Genomic DNA, 26,402 nt, shown 5'->3' with positions numbered 1-26,402 from the left:
TTCTATACTAAAGAAATTTTTTTTATTTTTGCCTACTTCAAGAATGCCCTTTTTTGAAAAGGTGCCCCCCCCCCCTACATTAAAAAATGACCTTATGTCACATTTTGCTCTTGTGGGAAAGCAAATAAATACCAATAATGCATGAATTAGTATTTATTAATACAAACAATTCCGGTTATAAAGATATGAAAGCTGTTTTGCATCTCTAACTTTTTCACAGTAATCATTTTGAAGCATGTTAATGTGACATGACCCAGGGGTTGAGAATCACTGAGTGAACAGAGGGGTACACCACACCTTTAACGATATTAGCTAGAAGACACTGTTCATCAAAAAAGATGGATACTTAGTTATGATGAGAATAATGGAAATAGTATTCTGACAAGATAGAGAGATAAAAATGGAACCAACCATGTCACACATTCATCAACGTCTCATCTTTATTGTAAGACTTCTTTTGGATCAAGGTTTTTTTTTTTTTTATCTCTTTATACTTAGATATCATTATCATCACCATATTTGGTTTAATGTTTGTTTTACATACTAACATGTATTAGCTGGCTTTTAGAAACTAATCTCCAATCTAACCCATCTCTGGCCAGGTCTATATTTATCCCTCTCTCTCAAATCCATCCTTATCACTTTCAAGGTGTGTGTGTCATTTTTCATGTTTGTGATTCTGAAGATTACACTGTAAACCAACAAAAAAGGACCATTTTTGCAACAATTTATCTACCACCCTGTCAACTCAAACTACTCTTTATTGTTGTCTATTTTATATAAATATATATATTATATAAGTCTGAAACAGTCATATACACTGTTGTTATGAAAGTATTTTATAAAATCAAATTAGTTTCAAGAATTCAAAAATTGTAAAAGGCACCCCAAAAAACACAAAAGTAGACAGTAGGAGGAGGGTAGACAATAGAGCGAGTAGGAGGAGGGTAGACAATAGAGCGAGTAGGAGGAGGGTAGACAATAGAGCGAGTAGGAGGAGGGTAGACAATAGAGCGAGTAGGAGGGTAGACAATAGAGGAAGGAAGAAGATAGAAAGAAAAGTAGAGAGGTAAAAAAATGAAAATAAAAATAAGACAAACTCAAATTATTTCGATATGAAACCAAACAAATTCCAAACACCTGAAGTAAAAGATTATAATTACCTCAACCTCCGAATCCTGCATAGATACATACATACATACATATATATATATAAAAACTAACATTAATAAGAAAATTACATATTCTGCCCAATAAAAAAAAAAAAACATTTTGGTGTATAATGTCACATATGAAATATAGAAAACTTTAATATTATTTGAAACATGAAAAAGATTTTTTAAAATATCGAATGAACAATCATTTTGTTAATTCATTATTAAAAGAAATCGGTACTTTTAAAGTTAACGCAAGATTTGACAAAAGAAATTCTCAAATGTTTGGCAATCTACACTCTACTTTTATCACAGCAATAGGATTTATAAACAAAATGTACATTGTATGAAAAGAGATTGGTTGGTTCAGTTTTATGGATATGGTCAGTAGATCAACGTTTTGTACACAAGTGATTAATAGATTTTTTGTAGGCATAATCACGTGAGCACACCGATTTCCATTAGATCACTAAAGTTAAACAACACTGAGCTTGGTGAATACTAAAATAGGTGACCATTTGGGAATTACAGATGCTGTATATGCTCTCCGCTTATCTCAGCATTGTTTCCAGTCATCCTGGATTTCTCCTTGCCAATAGATTCAAGCAGTGCAGATTCAGAAGAGGTGTGGTTTGGGATTGCGCAACCCTTGCCTCACAATTACACACGCAGCTGCACTTACAGGGGGTATCCATTGTCTTTCACGACTGAACGGAGGCTTCCAAAAAAATATTCTGTAATAAAATATCCCATAAATGGAGGATTCTGTTCAACTTAAAGATACAACTCTGACAGGTACTACGATTTGGATTAAAAATGAACTTCAGTAAGGGCAACTATTGGACAATTCCGCATACTCCAAAGTTCATCAATTGAGGTTTCATTACTAGGTAATATTTAGGATCATATTATGATGGTACTGGAAAGTAGATATTTTTTTTTTTTTTTTTTTTTTTAATCACCTTTCTTATCTTGTTAATTTTTATTTTTTTGATAAAAAATTAAAATCTTATTGCCTTTATACATCAATATAGTGGAGTTATAAATAAAAAATATTAAATTTAAAAAGTCATTGTAAGCCATGAATACAATACAAATATTTTTTTTATTCATTTTTTACTTTGGTTTTAAATTTTCGAGTAAAATACTTTTCTTCAGAGATGGCCTTTCTACATTGCTCGTTGCCATGGAAACAGCCCTTGATTCATAAGGCATATGATATAGCAGGAAGTATAGTGAGAATAGGAAAGTTTCTTGAAATTTTTAATATAGCATATGCTTTTTCAGAGTTAGCAAACTTTAAATCGACAGCTATTTTCTTTAATTGCAAATTTGCCAACTATCAGTTATTTTCAGTTCAGCTTGGTTTGGCAATTCATGTCACAACAGGATGGAGCCACATGTATACAAGAGAAACATTTGATAAATGAATAATTTCACAAAATAGATCTGTCCACTGGACACCTTGTTCATGCGATTTAACCTCATTAGATTTTCTTTGACTATATGTAAAGTCCCGTGTCTACACTGATAAACCAGACAATAGATTACTTGAACGATAGTAGTCAAAGCGTAATTACCGAAATAGTGCGTAATTTAATGCATAGAGATTGTGAAAATTGTACCTCTAGATTACACCATATATGCACAAGCCACGGGGAGCCATAAGTTTGAAATTGTATTTAAATTATAAATGCAAAAAATAAATCTTTGGAATAAATTACATATTTGTATAATAAAATATTTTTAATTTAAAGTGCCTATAAAAAAAGGTACCCGTTATAAACTTATCATTTTCATTACTAAAATGTAACACCCTGTCTCTGAAGAAGGGTATCTTACAAAAACTTTTTAGATCAATGTAAAAAAAAATAAAATAAATAAGAGAAAACATGTGCATCATATTCATGGCTTTTTGCTCAATTTTCAAATTTAAAAGGTGCTTCAAAAGAAGTTTTCGATTCTCTCTAAAATGAAAAACACATTCAAAGAATTCTGCTCAAAATGCTATAACACATAATAATAGCATATTAACAGTTAAGGAAAAACTCACGTGCATAAATGTAACTGACGAAAATTGAAAGGCACATCGGTCAAGGTAGAACATAAATATGAACTTTTGATAACAATATTAAAAAAATTCAACTTAATTTTTTTTTTTAATTTTTAAAATTCTTTAAAAAAATTTTTTAAATAAAAGAAATGAAAATTCTTAAATGTTCTTTAAAAGTAAATTCATCTCGAAAATCTACAGAAAGAAAGATGCTGCTCACCTGGAAGCTATTATTAATATCAATCACTGTCTTTTCCATGGGTAGAGCCGCTGGAGTCGTAGCTATGATTTCCTCTGAAATGGCTTCATAACTGGTATCCGTGGAAAAAGGAACCGATTCACAAGGTTCGTTTGTATTGTTTATTTCCCTTTCTTTATTCTCATTTGACGCTTCTACTTCGTCACTGACGGCCCCTGCTGCAGAAGTTGCTGCTGCAACTGGCACTTCTGTACCGGCAGCAGCAACTGACTCGGCTGTAGGCTGAACAACCATTTCAGTTGTAGAAGGAGAGACAGTAGATGCTGCAGCCGTTTGCACCGGTGCTGCTGCTGTTGTGGCTGCTGCTGCTGCGCTTGTGGCCGTCGTCGTAGACGTTCTTTCGTTGATTTGCTGCTTGTTCTGGCTATGCTGTGAGGCAGGTGGTGTGCCAGATGATCTTTCATAGCGACGTTTTGGGGAACGTTTCTTCTTGCCCATACGAGAGGGTTCAACTCCACCAGCTCTCATTTTCAACTGAATAATAATAAAAAAAAAAGAAAAGATTTTTTTTGATAACCTCAATTTGAAGAAAAAAAAAAAATTCCGTCTTAATTTCTTCATTAAATCAGATAGGACATATTCGTTTAAGTCATTCAACACCAGAACCAAAATCTGAACAAAAAACAAATCAATAATACCTGGAGTAGTATTGGCTCTAGGTGGGTTATGCCAGCTTCCTCCAAAGGAGGGAGTTCACAAGAAATTGAATTCACAAGCAGTCACCAATTGCATGTATATCCCGGTCAAAGGAAGATGATATACAGCCCCTAGCATCTGTACTCGCCAAGCTCATCATTGATCAGTGATCTGACGAGAACCTGGATATTAACCCGATTATGTCAAACTGTCATCTCTTTTTTTATAGAAAGTTAGGCATGTGTATATTTGTATATACAGGATTCACTCCTAAACTAATCAACCTATCATTAAGAATTTAACAAAGCTGCTAGGTGTAAGGAGTAATAAGGTGGGGTGTATTTAGTTCTATACAAAAAAAAAAATCCGGTTTTGTATTACTGTACAAATAGATTCGAAAAAGTTGTCAAAAAACAAATATAGAACAAATAAATGTTATCAAAGGCAAGATAAGTTACTTTTCTACCAAACTGGATATAATTTTTGTGTTTTTATTCAATGTAACATGTTTATTCAGCTCGAAAAATATACAGTGTTTATCGATGTATTCGAAAATTCAAGATGTCGTCTCACATCCTCTTTAACACCGTAAGTATGGAAAAAGGTATTATAAATAAAAAACTATACAAAATACTATCAAAAACCCACCGAATATATGTCAACCTATGCCACGGTAACATATATTGAGCAAGTTTTTAACAGTATTTTATCCGGTTTTTTATTTATAACATCTTTTCCCACACTTACCGTGTTAAAGAGAGAATAAGACGCCATCTTGAATTTTCCAATACATCGGTAAACGCTGTATGGTTTTCAAGCTGAATAAGCATGTTACATTGAATAAAAACACAAAAAATATATCCAGTTTGGTAGAAAAGTAACTTATCTTGCCTTTAATAACATTTATTTGTTATATATTTGTTTTTTGACAACTTTTTCGAATCTATGTGTACAGTAATACAAACCCAAAAATCCTTCTAGAAAATTCAGTTACCGCTCATTGTTTGTGAAATGTTAACATTCAATCAATAAATAATCCCCAAATTTTGATTCCTTTGGAATAGTTCAAAGAGATTTTAAGGGCATAATAATGAACATAACTTCCCATTTGAAAACTCGGTTTTTTGGGTTTTTTTTTTTTTTTAATTTGCATTAAATTTAATCTATAATCAATAAACACCAATTAAGCAAGGTTCTCTGAATTTACATATTTTTTCAAGACCCCTTAAGCTTTAACCTTAAATTTTGTACATTTTCTACAATTAAAATCAAGTAATATATTTTAATCAAAATTGGAATAAGGACTTAAAGTTTAGCAGAATTATGTCTCACTTTTAACCTTCATAAGTGTTCATAAAGTCATGGGTGCTTGTTTGCATTAATGATCTTTTAAACCAAAGCATTTCAGGTGAAAATATTACATACATAGTTACTTGTCATGTTGAAATTAGTATAAATTCCAAAAATTATGAAAAAATGATCCAGCACAAAAATAATTACAAGTAAAAAAAATAGAATCTATCAAGTTTTACATTATAATGTGGAAGAGCTGTGCGACCAATTCAGTATGATAAACTGACTTCTCTCTCTTTAAGTTATCTGAAATTTTTTTTTTTTTTTAAATACATCTAGTACATTTACTGCTACCTCCGTGGATGAAATAAAAGGTTTGAAATTCTGTGAGGATGCAAATAATATCAATAATCAATCCTCATATAAAAAATTCAAAAACATAATATTCAACTGGATATATTATTGCGTGTTCATATTGTTTCCATATTTTATACATAAGAACATCTGTTTTGCCAGCATGTACAACAGCTCTTAAATCAAATATGATAAATAGAAATCACTGATGACATCATAGTTTTTTTTTGTTTTTTTTTTCACTGCTTATCTAGGCCTGAAGACCACTCGAGGATAAGAGTTAATGAATGTAAGGTGATAGTGTAGTAATCATTAAATGGTGTAGATTTTTACCTTTTTCATGTTAGCATTCCATTTCGGGTCTTCTTTGAACTGCGGCAATCGGGTGAACAAAAGCTGCACCATATCCATCAAAGTGTGCTCAGCAGATTTACGCAGCAATTCTATACACAGAAAACCGAAAACAGAAAGAGAATTATTCAGTCATTCATAAAAATCAATATTTTCAAATTGTATTTATGTTAAAGAGTAAGTGGGGAGCGGGGGACTGAGAAGTGGCATCTCTGTGCCTGTTTTACAAGTATTTTAATGAAATGTGCTCTGATGAACTCAGAGCTCTTGTATCTCCCACAATGTAGATACCCCTGACAAACCCTACAAGCAGCAAAATCACACCCCTACACTCTAGATGCCATAAAACCTTCCCCTGAAATACCTTCTTCTCTTGAACTGCTAAACTTTTGGAATTCCATCCTATGTCCCTCCCTGACTGTACTGACATGCAGAAGTTCAAGTGTAATGTGAACAGACATATCGTTGCCTAACTCCCTACATAGCATTCATGTAAATTTGGACCCAAATAGTAGCCCTTTATGTCAACGTTGCACTGTGCCTTGGGTATTATTATACAAACACCGTGACAGCGAATTAGTAAAATCTTTTACGTAGTATTCTGTTACGTTTCGGTGTGCTGAACACGAATCTGAAAACTGGGTTAGGGTTAGGGTACATTTTTTTCTACTAATTCGCTGTCACGGTATTTGTATAAATTTACCGTGCCTTGTTTGGAGTGAAAATAACAGTAAATAGTAGGAGTATAAATTTAGTGAAGAGGATGCTATTCAATGAAACACATGTAAGAACAAAAACTTGAGTGTGAATTAATTACATCTAATAAGATATACACATGCATGCTGCGTATATGAGTAATAAAATGCAAAATGTTGATGAACTCTTTGTGACTTGAATTATGATGTAGATGATTCAAAAATATTTCTAATTTTAGTTAGTTTAAAGGATAATGATACGATGATTGTCTTCAAACTGGAAAAATTATAAAGTTCAATAGTTAAACTACAACTGAGAATTTTTGCATTTCATAAACTTACCTTTATTATCCATACTGATTGAAAAAAGTGTTTATGACAAACGAAATCCTCCACTCTGAGACAGATGGCGGCATACTGAATGTAAGCAATTGATAGTTACAATCTGGAGATATCTGGGATCTACCAGATACTGAACTATTACGTACAAGGCGTGTTTGAATCAATTCCCACTTTATTTATATCATTATATTCATTTATTTATAACTGAATGAATTAGTTCAACTGTGTCAAAGTGTTAAATAGTTAAAGCAAAACATACAAGTTCTAATGTGGCAAAAGTACAGGACATCTCAGCTGCCAGTCATCAAAATAATTCACATGGTGACACACATCATGTGTGAGAATAGGCAGGCCCAGCCACAGCACAATTCTATCTTGGGCCTCGAGATGACAGTTGGTGGTGATATCATGGAATAAAATGTGCACACATATATATATATATATATATATATATATAAATAAAAATTACAATAAGTTTACCAAGGTAATCAAAATGGTAAACTTAAAATATATTATAAATATTTAAGAGTTAATATTTACAAGTAATCTCAACCAGATGTAAAATCTCAATTTGTTTATATATATATATATATATATATCATAATATCCACATTCAATTTGGGTTTTTAGGATTGTATACCACTAGATTAGTGGTACTTCTTTCATATTTTTTTTTTTTTTTTTTTTTTTTTTTTTACACAGTGATCACCACTTATCAAGGCCCGGAAGCCACTCAGGGATAAGGGTTATTGCAAGTACATCACGTTAGTGAGATTTTATGAAGTGTTTAATTAGGGGGGGGCGGTTCATAAGGAATTTGTTAACATTAAGACATCCAAGTTGTAGTCCGGAGGGAAGCAGGCAGACGGAACAGAGTTCCACAGGCGTGCAGTTCTAAGAAAGAAGCTTTGCTCATGAAATCCGCGTTTTGATTTAGGCACAGATATAGAGTGGGGGAAATTTTTCACAGTGGATTCAGCTAGACGGGTGATTTTCGTGAAAGTTTGGCGAGGGGGGACCAGGGATTGGAGTTCAGACGAGCACCTGCCATGAAAATAACGATAAAACAAGGATAGGCTCGCAACGTCTCTTCTGTGGGAGAGGGGTTGCAGGGTAGAGAAAAGGGCATCCCCCACTAAACCACGAAGTCTATTTTGTACTCTGTCAAGGCATGATAGGCTGTTTTTGGCAGCTCCTGCCCAGATATGGCAACAGTATTCCATCCTTGGCCGTACTTGGCTTTTATATAGATAGAGAATTGCATCAGTAGTGAGATATCTTCTGGAGCGGTAGAAGGATCCCACCATCTTTCCTGCGACCTTGGCAACAGACTTGATGTACGTGTTCCATTTCAGATCAGAAGTAAAGGTCAAACCCAGAAGCTTGTCAAAACACGGGGCCTCACCCAGACGAGAGCCATCCATCACAATTGATGCCAGCTGGGGATCAGAGCGTTGATTCAATTATTTTTTAATAAAAAAAAACAAAAATAACAAAACAAGAATAACGATATTAACGTATGCATAGGAAAAAAGCTTCTGATTGTGTGTTTTTTTTTTAATTTAGATGTTGCAGGACGCTGTCACAGTGGATATGGCATTGTGTCACCTGATAGGTACAAATGTACTGGAATATTCAAGCTGTCCCTTGAGGATCATTTCTGCAAGTGGCCATCATCCATCCAATGTCTTGTGTCAATTGAAACTAAAGATACCCAATGTTTAGACCGAGATGAAACATTAAAACATTCAGTTCGAGAACTGTATTTTTTTTTTTTTTGCTAAACTGAGCTGTGGAGTTGGCAGTAGTTTTTACAAATTTTAAATAAATTTTGAATGGAATGAATTTACAGAATACATTTTTTGACAAGCAGATCAAGAGAAACTTACCGCTTAGTCTCATTTCAAAACAAATACGGAAACATGACTGCATGATTTCACAGACCGATTCATTTGTTAGTAAGACGCCAGCAGGAGAGAGCAGTAATGTCCGCAAAACCTAAAAAAAAACAATCAACTAAATTATCAAACAGAAAATAAAGTTTTCTTCTATTTTAAAACATAGCAATGTGACATAGGAGACCCATTTTTATAGAAATTTAAATGAATGCTGACAAAATTTTGGAAATATATAAATAATCAAATAAGTAAATTTTACTCAAATCATGTAAAAAAAAAATTTTTTTTTTTTTTTTTAAATTCTGACATCAGTTTTATAAAGTAGTAAAAAAAAAAAAATCTTGAATGCAAATAGCAAAATTAATTTAAAAAACGAAACCATTTTTTTTTTAAGGTAAACCAAATTATATAAAAGAAACCTGGAAAATAACATCAATTTGTAAATGAAATAAATTCAAGTAACTTATTTTAAAACTATCTTATTTTACATTCAGAAGAAATATTTTTCTGCTATTTCAATAAATAACTGATTTAATAATAATGTAAAAAAAAAAAAATACTAATTCAATTTAGTTGCGATTACTATTTCACACATGTACTATTTTTCAATTCTCAATTCAGAGGAAAGATATAGTATTTGTTCTCTTGATATTATATCATCCTCTCGGGCATTATTTCCACCTTTGGAGGTAGGTGAGAAAGTCATGTAATATATGTTCCTTCTTTCTTCTTTTTTTTTTTTATACATGGTGATCACCACTTATCAAGGCCCGGAAGCCACTCAGGGATAATGGTTATTATAAGTACAGTACGTTAGTGTGGAGATTTAATGAAGTGTCTACTTAAGGGGGTGGTTCATCAGGAATTTGTTTACATTGGACTTGAAGACATCAAGGTTGTAATCAGGTGGGAAGCAGGCAGACGGAACAGAGTTCCACAGGCATGCAGTTCTAAGAAAGAAGCTTTCTTCATGGGATCTACGTTTTGATTTAGGCACAAATAAAGAGTGGGGAAAATTTTTGACTGTGGATTCAGCTAGACGGGTGTTTTTCGTGAAAGATTGGCGAGGGGGCCGAGGGATTGGAGCTCAGACGAGCACCTGCCATGGAAATAATGATAAAACAAAGATAGGCTCGCAACGTCTCTTCTGTGGGAGAGAGGTTGCAAGGAAGAGAAAAGGACATCCCCCACTAAGCCACGAAGTCTATTTTGTACTCTGTCAAGGCAGGATAGGCTGTTTTTAGCAGCTCCTGCCCAGATATGGCAGCAGTATTCCATCCTTGGACGTACTTGGCTTTTATATAGATAGAGAATTGCATCAGTAGGGAGATATCTACTGGAGCGGTAGAAGGATCCCACCATCTTTCCCGTGACCTTGGCAACAGACTTGATGTATGTGTTCCATTTCAGATCAGGAGTAAAGGTCAAGCCAAGAAGCTTGTCAAAACATGGGGCTTCTCTTAGACGAGAGCCATCCATTTCAATTCATGCAGGGGATCAGAGCGTTGATGGTATAAAGATAAGAGTTTGGTTTTAGATGCATTAAAGGTAACCAGCCACGTCTTCCCCCATTGAACCACGCGCTCGAGATCAGAGGAGAGAGAATTAGAGAGAACTTTGTCGTTTACAGCCTTTGATGTGTTGCCGCAGATGGTTGTGTCATCAGCATAGATGTCAACCAATGATTTAAGTATGTGTTTAGGGAGATCATTGATGTAGATCAGGAAGAGAGTTGGGCCCAGGATGAACCCTTGAGAGACTCCAGCATTAATACTGCAGGCCTCTGGTTTTTGTCCATCGACCACTACTCTTATGAGCCTATCGGAGAGAAATGATTTAATGATTGAGAAAACATTTCCAGTTATACCGTAGCTGGAAATCTTGTGAAGTAGGCCCTTATGCCATACCTTGTCGAAGGCCTTTGATATGTTAAGAGCAATTGCCCTAGAAAGGAAGCCTTTGTCAAGAGATTCACTAATCCTATGAGATATAACCGTTAGCACATCTGCTGTAGATCTAGCAGAATGGAAACCGTATTGCATGTCACTAAGAAGGTTATTTCTGCTGAGGTGGTTGACTATTTCTCTATTTAATATGGATTCCAGCAACTTACTCATAACACATAGGAGACTTGTTGGTCTGTACTGAGAGGGAGATGACTTATCACCTGAATTCTTAAATACAGGGCATACTGATGAGGTTTTCCAGGGAGTTGGAAAGCACTTCTCCTTAAGGCAACGCTTAAACAGTTTTGTAAGTATGGGAGCAAGTTCTAGTTGAAGCTTTTTAACACTATAATTGGGATGCCGTCAGGGCCAGTTGCTTTACTGTCCACTTAGATCGTGTCCTCCATCGTATTTATTCTTTCTGCCACCCCCCTTACTCTTCACACAGTCTTGCAGAGTTGTCTTAAAAAGCAAGTTCTGATTGGGCAACATATCATAGCACTTCAGTTTGCATATTTTTCAGTGTGTGTAGGGTCCAATTGCCTGCTGTATATTGTGCCATATTTTCTTCATTGGTGACATGATTTTTTTATATATATTGAGGAGTTTTCAAAAACAATACATCTTTGTCTCCCCAAATTTCTCACAATTAAAAAGCATACAAAATTATAGAGATCATAAAATAAATTGAATGAGTGCGATGTTCCTCTCATGTAACATTCACAAATCAGACAAAATCCAATTTCAAGTCCGATTTCTAAATTAAAAAAAAAAAAATATTCAAAATAGCATATACAAAATTTAAAAAAAAAAACACGATGACAGTCTTCTTACAATTGACTTTTTTTTCTTTTTTTTTTTCTTTTTACTTTTATTCACTCCAAACAATGAATATTGCCACTTACCATAAGCGACTATGATTAGAAACCAAATTTATGGGGCATTCATTTTAGTTGGGGAGTCGTGCAGCAAGATAGCTGTTCACATTAACAAGGCGATCTTTTAAAATTTCTGCATATTGATACAATCAGGGAAATATTATGGAACATGAAGAATAATTACGTTTTGTTAATCAGGGATGTGAGTAGCCAATGAAATAAAAGATTTGTGACCTCCACCATGTGTGTGGAGAGCAGCACAAAAAATGTTTTTCCTGAACAATTCCAATCAATTTCGATTCAAGTCAAAATTAAGAGAAACACACAGAATACAGAAAGGAGACAGGAAGTTGTTCTTTAATGAAGCAAGAATCGTTAGTTCTTTTAATGTGAAATCAGTAGCATTACAAGATTGATCTTGTATATTTGAATTATTGTGGACTTATCTGCCTTTATTTTCACGATAGCGATGTGAGAGTCCCTTTTTGATTACCTATAAAATTTGATTTTCTTAGTTAAAAATAAACCTACTTAATCAATTTGTGATTTTTGGAATATGACCTCTCTAGTTCCGTGACGTGTATGTACAAAGATTTTTCCGTTCATTTTTTTTTTTTTTAATTAGGTTGAATTTTAAATAAGAACCAAGTCATCTAACTACCCTATTCCCCTTGAATCATTTGAAATTTTACTTTTCATGGCAAAATAAATATTTTCAGTTTTCAGAGGGAACTGTCAAAGGAAAAGGAAGGTGGCAAGATTATAAAAAAAAAAACAGGGAAAGAAAATAAAGCTAGAAAAGAGATATAGAGAAAGAAAATAAATCCAGCCAAATGTTATGAAAAATTTGGCAGAAATCAGTTTTTTCTAATTAAAATAAAAAATTAAACTGATTTAATTTAAAAAAAAAAAAAAAAAAAATCTTCTGAACGCTATTAAAAGTTAAATTCTTCACTAGTTTGGAGACGGAATGCGTTGTTGTGATAAGTGATTTTTTTCTCTACTAATTCGCACTTTTTATTTTAAGATTCAAATATTAATAACTACATTTTATTTCAGTATTTAATTTATGTCTTTCTGTTGTATTAAATGCTAGCTTTTTTTTTTTTTTTTTTTTTTTTTTTTTCTCTCGTCCATAAATGTTTATTTATCTACCGAGTTGATTGCAAAAATAGATTACCTAATTGTACTCATTTTTAGTTCGTGGGAGGGGAATCTATCACCATACTTTCCCTTAAACAGGTCCGTTGGACTTTTATTAAGTACAATACTTAATAGTTATTTTTTATTTTTTATTTATTTATTTTTTTTTTTTTTTTTTTTTAATGGAGAGTAGAAAACGCATTGTGGATGCGTTATCGGCAGCTCCTGTTACTCTCGCTTCTTCTTATTTGTCCCTCAGTCCTCATTTTTTAAATGAGTGATTTTTCTGACAAAGGGAGAAGAAAAAGCTGTTTTCTAGGTTGGCAGTATTTTTGCGCGAACAGTTGGCAGAGTTGGTGGAAATTTTCTGTTTCTATGTCTATCCTTGTAGCCATGTCACTAGTAAGGGTGCTGGAGGTAAACGTTTTGTCTGGGCTGACATTATCCGCCTGATAGTCAGGGACCCGAACCTTGGATTAACCACTAAGGAGGCTGTCCTATCAGCAGGTGCAAAGTACTGGGGCTGCTGTATTGCCATTTGGTGAATGGAATCTGGATCATGCAGTAGCTTCTGGTGGGGCCTCTCGATGCCATACTAGTGGGTAATTGTTACGGCTTTACCTTATCATGTGGCACAAAAAAAAAAAAAATTCTTCGTTTCTTTTTCTCTCTTAGTTTCCCCTCTCTGTCCTGCTCTAAGTAAATCTGTCGACCTAGTCCACAAATTCCAAAATTTCATCATGACAAGTTTCAAGAAAAAATACACGATAAAACTCGGTTCTCCAACTTCCAACGTAGACCCCTACTACCATGTCTCCTTCTCCAACATCAGGGGTCTACGTTCTAACCTTCCAGAGGTTGAAACCCAATTACAGGAGACTAAACCAGACCTTTTATTTTTAAGTGAAACTGGCATTGGACAGGCTATTTCCCTAGATGAGTTTGCAATTACAGGATACTCTAACTTAACTTCTAAATCTGACCCCCAAGATCGCCATGGGCATGGAATATGTGCCTATATTAAAGATAGCTTTCCATGTGGGAGGGACATCTCCAGGGAAGATCCTAACTTACCCTATATGTGCTTCCGGGTTGCTTTAGCTCACACTACTGCATTTATATTTACTCTCTATCGCCCCCACAACAGCGGAGTTACTATCTTTCAAAGCATATCTGAGAAAATTGACCAAGTCCTTTCTACTTATCCTTCAGCTAACATTCACGTATGTGGAGACTTCAATGTTCACAACGTCGAATGGTTGACCCACTCAAACAAGACCGATGATGAGGGGAGGTTCTGTCATGATTTCTCCATTGCCTATGACCTCACTCAGATTGTTCAGGAACCTACCCGTGTGCCCGATAATGACAGCCAGTATGCGAGCCTACTAGACCTTTTTCTCACAACTTGCCCTGAACTATGTTCAGTTTCTGTTCTGTCGCCTCTTGGATCTTCCGACCACTCTGTTGTATCAATTAAGATAAAAATGAAATGTAATAAGTCCCCAGACGTACCACTTCATCGTACAGTATATCGATACACTAAGGCTGACTGGGATAGCTTCCGTACATTTATATCTGATCTACCTCTGCATTCCATGTTTAAAAAGGATGTGTCCTCTATAGTATTAGACCTAACTGAATGGTTAATTGTAGGTATTGACCATTTCATACCCTCTAAAAAGTTTCAGCAAAAACCTAACAGCCAGCCATGGTTCTCTCCAGAATGTGCTGCTGCCATTGCGCACAGAAATCACTTTTTCCACTGCTTCAAACGTAATAGATGTATGGAAACTAAAGCCGTTTTCAGGACTGCCAGCAACCATTGTAAGAAAGTAATAAGGAACGCAAGAGAGTTGTATGCTCAATCTGTTAAGTCCAAAGTAGCTGAGCAGCGGCTTGGTTCCCACCAGTTTTGGCAAATAGCAAACAGAATCCTGAACAGAAGCGTGTGCTCCATCCCAACTATTATCAATGGACCTGAGGTAATCTCGTCAGCATCAGACAAAGCCAAACTCTTTGTCAAGAACTTTGCAGCTAATTCTACCCTTTGCGACCAAGACCGCCAACCCCCAATATTTCCTCCTGTATCAGAAAACACGCTATGTGATATACGTATATCTGTACGTGATGTTGCCAAGCTAATCAAAAACCTTGATTCGAGTAAAGCAACTGGCCCTGATGGTATTCCAATTATAGTACTCAAAAAACTTCAACCTGAACTAGCGCCCATACTTACAAAACTGTTTAAACGTTGTCTTAAGGAGAATAGTTTCCCATCTCCCTGGAAAATCTCATCAGTATGCCCTGTATTTAAGAATTCAGGTGATCGCTCATCCCCCTCTCAGTACAGGCCAATAAGTCTCCTGTGCGTCATGAGTAAGTTGCTAGAATCTGTGTTAAATACAGAAGTAATCAAACATCTCAACAAAAATAACCTTCTTAGTGACACTCAATATGGTTTCCGTTCTGCTAGATCTACAGCAGATGTCCTTACAGTTATATCGCATAGGATTAGCAAATCTCTCGACGGTGGCAATCTTTCTAGGGCAATTGCTCTTGACATATCTAAGGCCTTTGATAGGGTATGGCATAAAGGTTTACTTCATAAGATCGCTAGCTATGGTATAGCTGGAAAAGTCTTCTCAATTATTAAATCATTTCTTTCTGATAGGTTCATAAGAGTAGTAGTTGAGGGGCAAAAATCAGAAGCTCACAGTATTAATGCCGGTGTCCCTCAGGGATCCATCCTGGGCCCAACTCTTTTCCTGATCTACATTAATGATCTTCCAAATCATATCCTTACATCATTTGTAGACATTTATGCTGACGACACTACCATTTATGGTACCACATCTAAGACAGTAAACGAGCAAGTACTCTCCAATTCTCTCTCCTCTGATCTTGAGCATGTAGTACAATGGGGAAAGGAGTGGCTGGTTACTTTTAATGCATCTAAAACCAAGCTTCTCTCTTTACATCATCAACATTTTAATCCACATTTGTCATCAATTGAAATGAATGGCTCTCGTCTTCAGGAGGCCTCAAGTTTTGACAAGCTTCTGGGCTTGACCATTACTCCTGATCTTAAATGGAACACGTATATCAAATCTGTTGCCAAGGCCGCTGGAAAAATGGTGGGATCTTTCTATCGATCCAGTAGATATCTCACTGCTGATGCTATTCTCTATCTATATAAGAGCCAGGTACGTCCAAGGATGGAATACTGTTGCCACATCTGGGCAGGAGCTGCTAGAAAGGACTTGTCCTGCCTTGATAGAGTTCAAAATAGACTTCGTAGCCTCGTAGGAGATGTCCTTTTCTCTTCCTTGCAACCTCTATCTCACAGAAGAGATGTTGCGAGTTTGTCTCTGATGTATCGTTATTTTCATGGAAAGTGTTCAACTGAGCTTCAATCTATGGTCCCCCCTCGCCAAACTTTCACAAGAAACACTCGTCTAGCTGTAAACACTATCAATAATTTCCCCCACTCTTTATCTGTGCCTAAACCTAAACATAGATTCCATGAACAAAGCTTCTTTCTTAGAACTGCACGCCTGTGGAATTGTCTTCCGTTTTCCTGCTTTCTGGCTGACTACAATATGGTTGTGTTCAAGTCTAAGGTAAATAAGTTCTTGATGAGCCGTTCCATATAAGTTATTAAATTTACCAAATTTTCATTACTAATGATTACTATATTGACCAACTTCTACTGTACACTCTTTAACCCTTATCCTTGAGTGGCCTCTGGGCCTTGATAATGTGGTGATGCCTTTGTAAAAAAAAAAAAAAAAAAAAAAAATTTTGACCAATTTTAACAAAAAAAAAAAAAAAAAAAAAATAGGAGAGGCTTTAGAAATGTAAACAGAAAGAAACTTTTTTTTTTTTTTTTTTAAATTAAGAAAAAAAAAAGAAAAGCAAAATTTCAAAAAGTGGAGACCTCATATTTCTGTATTATATGAAACAAAGTTGAACATACATGTAATATTTTCATAAGAACAACTTCGTCCGAACTTGGGTCAGTGCCCACAAAACGTGCATGGGTTACGGCATCAGCAATGTTCTCAATAGCTGGAGCTGCAGTTTTACTCAGAGGATCTATTAAAAAAAAAAAAAAAATGTTATAAAATAAGAAAAAAAAATATGGATTTAATATTTACATTAGAAATCATTCTGAAATGATAAAATTAAATTGTTCAACTTTCAAGCAATTTAAAAAAAAAACGCACACACACACACTTGTTTTAGAATAGCCACTTCCATTGCACCAGAGACAAAGCATACTAGTCAGTGGAGCTTCACCTAGCATGGGCAGTCATTATTACATAGGGTAGTGGAAATTCCTTGTTCACATCAGGCTCACTACACAAGAATTAATAGTAAAAGAGTTAACAATTTGAAATTATATGTAATCAATAATTTAGAGAGAAAAATATTAAATTACAATGACAGAAGCTTCTGTGACTTATCACTAGGGCTAGGACAACAGCATATTCTTTTCAGTGTTTTGATATCTTTTATGCTTTTATATAGAGTGATGTGGTTCTCGGTTGATTAACTGTGTCTGTGTTGGATACATACTCGAGAGTAAAAATAATGAAAAGAACATGCTGTTGTCATAGCCCTACTTATCACCAAATGAATATATATAATTATTCAACTAATGCAATGTTGTGTATTCATAGCCAATCTTGTTTCAAAGGAGTAGACATGTTTTGAACACTATGTTTGGTATATATCATTAAATACCACAAAAATAATATTACTCGTATTTCGGTTCTTCAGACGTCTGTTCTCATCTTGAGTATTATTTTCACAATGTTTCGGCTGATTTAACCTCCTACCTTCTTCAGGTGAATCTTGTCAAACTGAGGAATCTTTCTGTTGAAGTTTGGAATCCACATAACCATGATGTAGTCGATAAAGTAGTTGGTAAAATTCAGTTGTAAATTACACTCTTGTGGAGTGTAGCAATATCGCAGGTTAAATAGCTGTGGTCAACTAAAAGGACTAGAAAATCCAGAGTTGTGAACTCAACAAAAAAAATAAATAAATTAGAACACCCATGCATAACTACCATTTGCAATCAAAAAATAAATAAATTATTCATGGTAATCTACTGTTGATTAAAAAAAGGATCCAACTTACCGATCAATCCATAAGATATAAACTTGTTGACAGACGTTAGAGCCAAGCCTGTTATTGGGCCAGTAGTATCTTCAGAACGAATCACTCCAAGAAATGGACTCAGGAAAGTGTTTGGCTCCAAATCCTCTAAATCTAGATTGAAAAATAAAATATGCAATAAATAAAACCTCTAATAACAATCCTCCACACAAATAATTTCCATGAGAAATGTCCATTTTGCTTTCTTTAGATTTTTTTACCTTTCTTTTTTTATCTTTTCTATTATCTTAAAATAGATTTGATGCTTTTTCAACATCTAAAATTGTTTTGATGTTTAGCAAACAATTTAAATTCTTCACTTTCATTATATATATATATATATATATATATATATATATATATATATATATACACACACACACACACGATTTTTTTTGATTTTTGTTTTGCTACTTCTTGACAGAAGTTTGCCATCTCTTCAGTTAAGGGTAGTGCATCTCTGTGCACATAGATGACTTTTTAATCCAGCTTTAGTCCTACATGAAAGTACACGTGACATAAAAACTTTCCTTGTAAAGGTGATCGCACGGAGGCAACCTTTCTAGGGCAATTGCTCTTGACATATCTAAGGCCTTTGATAGGGTTTGGCATAAAGGTTTACTTCATAAGATCTCTAGCTATGGTATAGCTGGAAATGTCTTCTCAATTATTAAATCATTTCTTTCTGATAGGTTCATAAGAGTAGTAGTTGAGGGGCAAAAATCAGAAGCCCACAGTATTAATGCCGGTGTCCCTCAGGGGTCCATCCTGGGCCCAACTCTTTTCCTGATCTACATTAATGATCTTCCAAATCACATCCTTACATCATTTGTAGACATTTATGCTGACGACACTACCATTTATAGTAGCACATCTAAGACAGTAAACGACCAAGTTCTCTCACAATTCTCTCTCCTCTGATCTTGAGCATGTAGTACAATGGGGAAAGGAGTGGCTGGTTACTTTTAATGCATCTAAAACCAAGCTTCTCTCTTTACATCATCAACATTCTGATCCACATCTGGCATCAATTGAAATGAATGGCTCTCGTCTTCAGGAGGCCTCAAGTTTTGACAAGCTTCTGGGCTTGACCATTACTCCTGATCTTAAATGGAACACGTACATCAAATCTGTTGCCAAGGCCGCTGGAAAAATGGTGGGATCTTTCTATCGATCCGGTAGATCGATCACTGCTGATGCTATTCTCTATCTATATAAGAGCCAGGTACGTCCAAGGATGGAATACTGTTGCCACATCTGGGCAGGAGCTGCTAGAAAGGACTTGTCCTGCCTTGATAGAGTTCAAAATAAACTTCGTAGCCTCGTAGGAGATGTCCTTTTCTCCTCCTTGCAACCTCTATCTCATCGAAGAGATGTTGCGAGTTTGTCTCTGATGTATCGTTATTTTCATGGAAAGTGTTCGACTGAGCTTCAATCTATGGTCCCCCCTCGCCAAACTTTCACAAGAAACACTCGTCTAGCTGTAAACACTATCAATAATTCCCCCCACTCTTTATCTGTGCCTAAACCTAAACGTAGATTCCATGAACAAAGCTTCTTTCTTAGAACTGCACGCCTGTGGAATTGTCTTCCGTTTTCCTGCTTTCCGGCTGACTACAATATGGTTGTCTTCAAGTCTAATGTAAATAAGTTCTTGATGAGCCGTTCCATATAAGTTATCAAATTTAACAAATTTTCATTACTAATGATTATTATATTGTCCAATTTCTACTGTACACTCTTTAACCCTTATCCTTGAGTGGCCTCTTGGCCTTGATGATGTGTTGATGCCTATGAAAAAAAAAAAAAAAAAAAAAAAGAAAAAGTCCAATGTGAACAAGTTCTAATTGAATCGTCCCCCTAAGTAATCCAAGTTACAAAATTCCCACTGTTTACTATGCTAAAATCACAATGACTAATGTATACCTATTAACCCTTATCCTCGAGTGGCCTCTGGGCCTTGATAAGCGGTGACACCCATGTAAAAAAAAAAAAAAAAAAATGTCATGTTAGGCCACTTTTAGATTAGCAGATTAGACCACAAATATGACAACCTAGATTGCCGAATGTGCTGTAAAAGACTGCCATTTCTGTCTTTGATTATATGATTTCAGATGATTTACAAAATCAGCTTTTGACAAAAGGTATCTGCCACATATAGCTGATGGCACCCAAGGACTTCAGTTCCTGTTGTAATTTCTCTAACATATTTTCGTCCTGCTTTCTTAAAACACGTTTTAAGACAGCAAGATCTACACGCTGCTCTTCAAAAATCTTACAACTTTCTCTGATGGTTTTTCTCCACAGGGATCGGTGCTTCCCAGTCATGTACACCCATCTAAAGTATTTTCAAGTTGTTTTTCAGAAAATATTTAAACCTTTTTCTTTGTTTATGTTGTGGTCTTTTACCCTTATCTATGTTGCCATAAAACAGTTGTTTAAGAAATCTTTTGTCCTTCACCCTAACCAAGTGTCCAGTCCAGCACTTCTGATTTTGAATGACTTTCATTTCTATACTATTTGACCATTCAAGAACTACAGTGTCAGGTGCTAGAGTCCTCCAATATTAAGTATTCTCCGAATACAACTTTGGTGAAACCTTTTCAATAACTTGAGATGCCTTCTATACGTTGTTCAAGTCTCTGACTCATACAGCAGCATAATGATAACACATGCTTCATAAACACTTAGCTTTGTTTTTGATGTGATTCTTCGATTTAACCACACACGTTTCTTCAGTTTGCCAAAAGCAAAACTGGCTTTGGCCATTCTGTGATTTATCTCAGCATCAAGTATACAGTCCTTACTCAGCGTATGACACAAATATACACAATTGTCTGTGACATTTAACTTCTTACCATCAACCAAGATGTATGGTTCAACATATGGCATTTCTATAGGAGGGGAATACATAACATGTTTTCTTGAGGCTGATGGTAAGTCCAAAAGTTTTACAAGCCTCTGATAACTTGTCCATAATCATGTGTGTCTGTTGAGATATTATAGCATCTGTGTTCTCATGGGCCGATCAATAAAAGTGTTCGGTTACTAACTTCAGTTATGCGAGTTTGCACTCGGCATATGTCATATTTTTTTTTTTTTTTCTTACAAAATTTTACTTTCAGCTTCACTTTTGGCTAATGGCACTCAAGTTCCTTTTTGTTTCTTTTTTAATGACTGGGCAATGCCAGGTGACTCCCTTCCTGCTAATCTTTTAGATAAAGGAGAGGTGACCAACTTACATCATTATTAATTTCAATATATTGAAACAAGAGGGGCAAAGGTGAAAGAGCAAAAGGTGTGGAAAAAAAAAAAAGAAAAGACGGATTGAGATGGGTAGAGAGATAGGAATTTTAATATAAAGATGTTTTTTTTTAATCTTTTATTTTATGACCCCAGGCAATGCTAGGTAACCCTAATTAGTTTTACATAAATAATACTGTGAACACTGGTAAAGTTTTTTTCCTCAGCATTTTTGACTAATGATGTACACCAAGTAGAGTAAGAATAAAAGTGAAACGTAATTTGTCTAAATCAACAAGTCAGTTGATCAATTCTGTTTTGAGCACATTGGTTTCACCTCAAATAGAATGAGGAGGGTCCATATCTCTAGTAAAAACAATTCTGATAACCGAATGTTATACAAATACAGTATGTAGAATAGGCAGTCCATCACAACCATAATGCAAGGAAAATATAACCTCTCTGATTTGAATCAGAGTCTATATTTGAATATATTAAAAGTAAAGAATTGAACCATATTTGACAATTGTCAAATATGGTCCAATTCTTCACTTTTTATATTTAACTAGCAAAGGGCACCCGGCCTTGCCCAGTCATAAAATACACTTAAATATATTTTATTTCATGCAGATTTCATATTTATTATTACAAAGACAATTCTCTATTGAATATTTATATATACATTACTCATGGGGTGGTTGCAATATTTTTCTGATTCCAATACAATTACAGATTCCGTACTAAATTCCCGATTCCAATTCTTTACAGATCTAAATATTTAACTATATATTGGTTATTTTCTCCCAACTTCCGTAAAAACATGTAAAAATGTGCAGATATTTTGTTAAACGTAAAAATATACTTGTGAGAGATAATCTATAGCTTTTACTTTTAATCATCTTAAAATCAATAAATATTTTATCATAATTACAAGCAGTGGAAGATTTTGCTTTAAACAAAATCAAATCAAAAATACAATTATCGTTTTTTGGTATCAGAAAACACGCACAAATTTTTCTGATTCCAATACTCTTAGACGTTCCAATTTTTTTGATTCCGATTAATTGTCCCAACACTAATATATATATATATATATATATATATATATATATATATATATTAGTACTGATTTCAAAGCTTTCAAAAATTCCTTGGATGCCATCAGCTAGAATTGAAACCAAAACATTTAGCACTCTAGTTTCATTCTCTACCATTTAAGCTATTGACATATTAAACCAATTCAAGGTATGAATGAATTTGCGCAAAAATAAAAGAAATATGTCAGCAAGTTGAAATGAACATTTTGCATTTCTTGCCAACATATTTCTGTAAGTATTTTTAATCCATCCAAACAAATAGTTTACTGAAACCATCCTTGGTGTATGATTGCTATTTCCGGTTAATTGCAGTTATGTGACCAATCATTTAAGAGTTTATAAGTCAAATATTTTCACACACGCACATACATCTGTTTTATTTATATAGATTAGAAAAACAATAGATTCATTCATATTGTATGCATGGAAGGAGGTGATAAGCAAGGAAACAAACTATGTAGAAATATTAACAAAAAACTCGAACGAACCAACACTCAGGTTTTGGATTAGGGTTTCACCTGCTGAACGTTTATGAAGCCGACATCAGTACAGTTAGGCGGTGGGTTTGTTAATTTCAGAGTGACAAAGTGCATACTGGATACTTATGCATAGTCACCACCCCATCGCTGACAAGTGCATTGAGAATAGTGGTGGCTATATGGAAAAATAAATTCTGGAACACAAAAGGTTGTTCGTTTTAATGGTATCACTCCAGTCTTCGTAGCTCTTCAACTTTTTTTTTTTTTTTTTTTTTTTTTACTTTCAACAAACTTCTTAAAATATGTACATATTAACAGATTAGTTGGCCATAAGGTTAAAGGAAATGGTGGTGGTGGGAGGGGACTTATTACCCAGATTTAAGTTCAATAGTACTACAGGTTCAGCACTTGGTTGGTTTATACACACACACACGTGTGTGTGTGTGTGTGTGTGTGTGTGTGTGTGTGTGTGTGTGTGTGTGTGTGTGTGTGTGTGTGTAAACCAACTTTTCAACTTGAAAAAATATCACAAGAATTTAGAGTAGTAACTGCTCTAAAATGCAAGAATGGCCAGAAAATGGAGGATACATTAAACTTATATGCAAAAATGATTCCCCACCTTTATTCTAAATCCTAAATTATTTTTGCTGTCATTTTTTTTTCGGGTAGTCACACATAATCACCTAAAAGAGTAGAATCTTTTTTTTTTTTTATATATATTGGCAGCTATAAAGTCATTTATTACTAGAATTAAAGTTTGAAAGTTAAGTATATTTGAAAAATCAATATTTCTTGAATCACAAACCACATTAATTTTAAACAAAAAAGTTTTGTTTTTCAAAATAAACGTAATTCATAAAATGTGTTACTTTAAACTAAATGCCTGCTGCTGCTGCTTCAGCTTGCTGAGTATGAACGAATGCTAGGAGTTACACTGTTTACTTTCATTGAAAACTGGTTAACTGGGGGAGCATCATTAAAAACCGCCAGTACTAAAAGATAACTTAGCATAGAATAATAATTTTAATGCATAAAAATAATAAAAACATTATTTTACTTCTTAGTTAGAATATAAAAAAATTTTATTTAGAAAAAGAAAAAAAAATGTTTGAAACATGCCATGTTGAATTTTTCCTAAAAAAAAAAAAAAAAAAAAAATGAATGAATTAGTTTATTTCATACTCTCAATAATAAATGAGATTTATGGTTTTTCTGATTGTTTTCCAAATTTCATGACAAAATTCCTCAGAGGAATAATACCAAGATTTTAAACACCACAGAAGTAAAAAAAAAAAAAAGACATAAAATGGCCATTTTATAGCATCAACATTTTTATCATTACTTCCCTAAAAACTCCTAAAAATATATCATGTATATTAAAGTAAAATACTTATGAGATACGTTTGGAAGCTAAATTACAACGCAATAAATATTTGTTTACTTTTTCATAACATTGCATTGTAATTTACCTTTTAAACGTATCTCATACATATTTTATTTTAAAATTCAATCAACGCTTCTATTACGGAATTCAGAACCATGATTTTAATTTATATCATTATTTATTACAATATATGAAATGATATTCATTTCTGAACAAAAGTGTTTTGTTTTTTAAAATAGACTCTTTTACTAGTACAACTCTGAAATCTTGAAGTATGCAAAGCATTTTTATGGTCAACGGGCATTAATCAATATGATAATTAATAGACTCGATAGGATCTATAATAATAAATACAAAATCTGCATAGATTAAACTATCATATTTAAGCACATTTTATGACCGGGACATGCAGGATGACTAATACTACATATTGGATACAAGATAATCAATAGAGAATTGGCTCTATAATAATAAATACAAAATTGCATACATTAAAATAGCATATTTAAATGGGTAATGTCAAAGGATCTGCTGGTTATACTTGAAAAATTTCATTAACAGATATAAATAAGACCAGTTTGACATTAAATCTGATTATTACATCATTACCAAGAACGTGTGTTTATCACAAAACTGTTTGACAATGTAAGAATGGGTCAAAATCTTATCTTTTCTTCTTTTTTTTAATTGCATTTTCACCCCAAACAAGACAGTGCCACTTTGATGTAGAAAGCTACTATCGAGACATAATTTGCAGGAGTACTATGTAGGGAGTTGAGCAGCAAGATGTCTGTTTACATTACACTTGAACTTCTGCATCTCAGTACATTCAAGGAAGTGGGAACCTGGAAGGGAATTCCAAAATCTAGCAATCCGAGGGAAGAAATTAGAGTAGAAGGCTTTCTTACATCTGGGCATTTCTACTGTGTAGGGGTGGGATTTTGCTGCTTGTTGGGTTTGTCGGGGGTATTTAAGTTGAGCGGGTATAGGGGCTTGTAGTGCGTCAGCCCACCTACCATCAAAATACTTGTAAAACAGGTAGAGAGATGCAACATTTCGGTGATGGGACAGTGGTTGAAGCCTAGCTGACAGTGCAGGACCTATTAGGTTGGCAACTTCCTTTAGAACCTTGTCTAAGGATAAGAGACTAGTAGCAAATACACCAGCCCAAATGTGGCAACAATAATCCATACATGGGCGAATGGTGGCCTTGTAGAGGTACAGGATACTCTTAGGCATAAGTAACTTTCTAGCCCGGTAGAGAGAGCCCATGTTCTTTGCAACAGCCTTGGCAATGCCCTCAATGTTTCTGTTCTAACTCATGTTCCCCGTGAACATTATAAGTTGGAGTTTGAACAAAGTATTTTCAGGTAATATATCATTAATCACAGAATCCCCATTTTATAAGTAATATTTCCAAAGTTTTACCATGGAAACGTTGATAGCTTAAAAACTATTTATCTGATCCGTAAATTTTGCATGCTGGTTACTGTTAGCAGAGGACATAAAATCCAGACATCAAATTTGAAAAAAAATTTTTTAAAAATTTATTAAATTCTGACAAAATTTCAACCGTGACTAAATTTTTCAGGGTCAAAGTCATATAGGATGTGGGACTTAATTGGTTACAATATGGGTCGAATAGTGAGCCACAAAATGTTTGACTTATTTTCTTTCTGTAACATTCCAATATTGGTGCTAAGTTAGACCATGATCCATATTTTGACCAAGTTTGGTGACACATGGTCGAGCGATGTGGATGCTAGACTTATAAAAATAGACGTAGTGACAAATTAATAATCTAGATCAAAAGGATAGCCTCCTTTGAAGAGGTTATGAAAATGGTACACAGTAATTATCTTCCAGGTATATTTTCAGTCTGTGAATAGACAAGGTTAAACATGTAGCAATAAAATAACTTTACTAATTATGGACTAATTTGTCTATTGAATAAGAAATTAAATATCTTAAAATTAATCTTCTTGATTTAAATTCTTTTATGATTTTGTCCTCCAGAATTGGTATTGATTA

The 26,402-nt window shown here is 34.3% G+C and overlaps 1 protein-coding gene across 2 annotated transcripts in view; it reads right to left on the bottom strand.

The window, feature by feature from the left end:
- The window catches only part of LOC145246613 (Golgi-specific brefeldin A-resistance guanine nucleotide exchange factor 1-like), a 188,925-nt gene that overhangs the window by 101,093 nt on the left and 61,430 nt on the right, over positions 1 to 26,402 (bottom strand). Inside the window, exons 4-9 of one of the 2 annotated variants that reach the window (XM_080108279.1) lie at positions 18,151 to 18,282; positions 16,982 to 17,100; positions 9,027 to 9,135; positions 6,083 to 6,192; positions 3,428 to 3,940; positions 1,164 to 1,178 (exon numbers count right to left, since the gene is read on the bottom strand). In XM_080108279.1, the coding sequence (XP_079964405.1) occupies positions 1,164 to 1,178; positions 3,428 to 3,940; positions 6,083 to 6,192; positions 9,027 to 9,135; positions 16,982 to 17,100; positions 18,151 to 18,282 (998 nt within the window). The remainder of the gene's footprint in view (positions 1 to 1,163; positions 1,179 to 3,427; positions 3,941 to 6,082; positions 6,193 to 9,026; positions 9,136 to 16,981; positions 17,101 to 18,150; positions 18,283 to 26,402) is intronic. The other variant, XM_080108280.1, reaches the window with a different exon arrangement.

Source organism: Euprymna scolopes, chromosome 24, assembly GCF_053919585.1.
Source record: "Euprymna scolopes isolate OS-2025 chromosome 24, ASM5391958v1, whole genome shotgun sequence".
Lineage (NCBI taxonomy): Eukaryota > Metazoa > Mollusca > Cephalopoda > Sepiida > Sepiolidae > Euprymna > Euprymna scolopes.
This window is presented reverse-complemented; position numbering and strand designations above follow the sequence as displayed.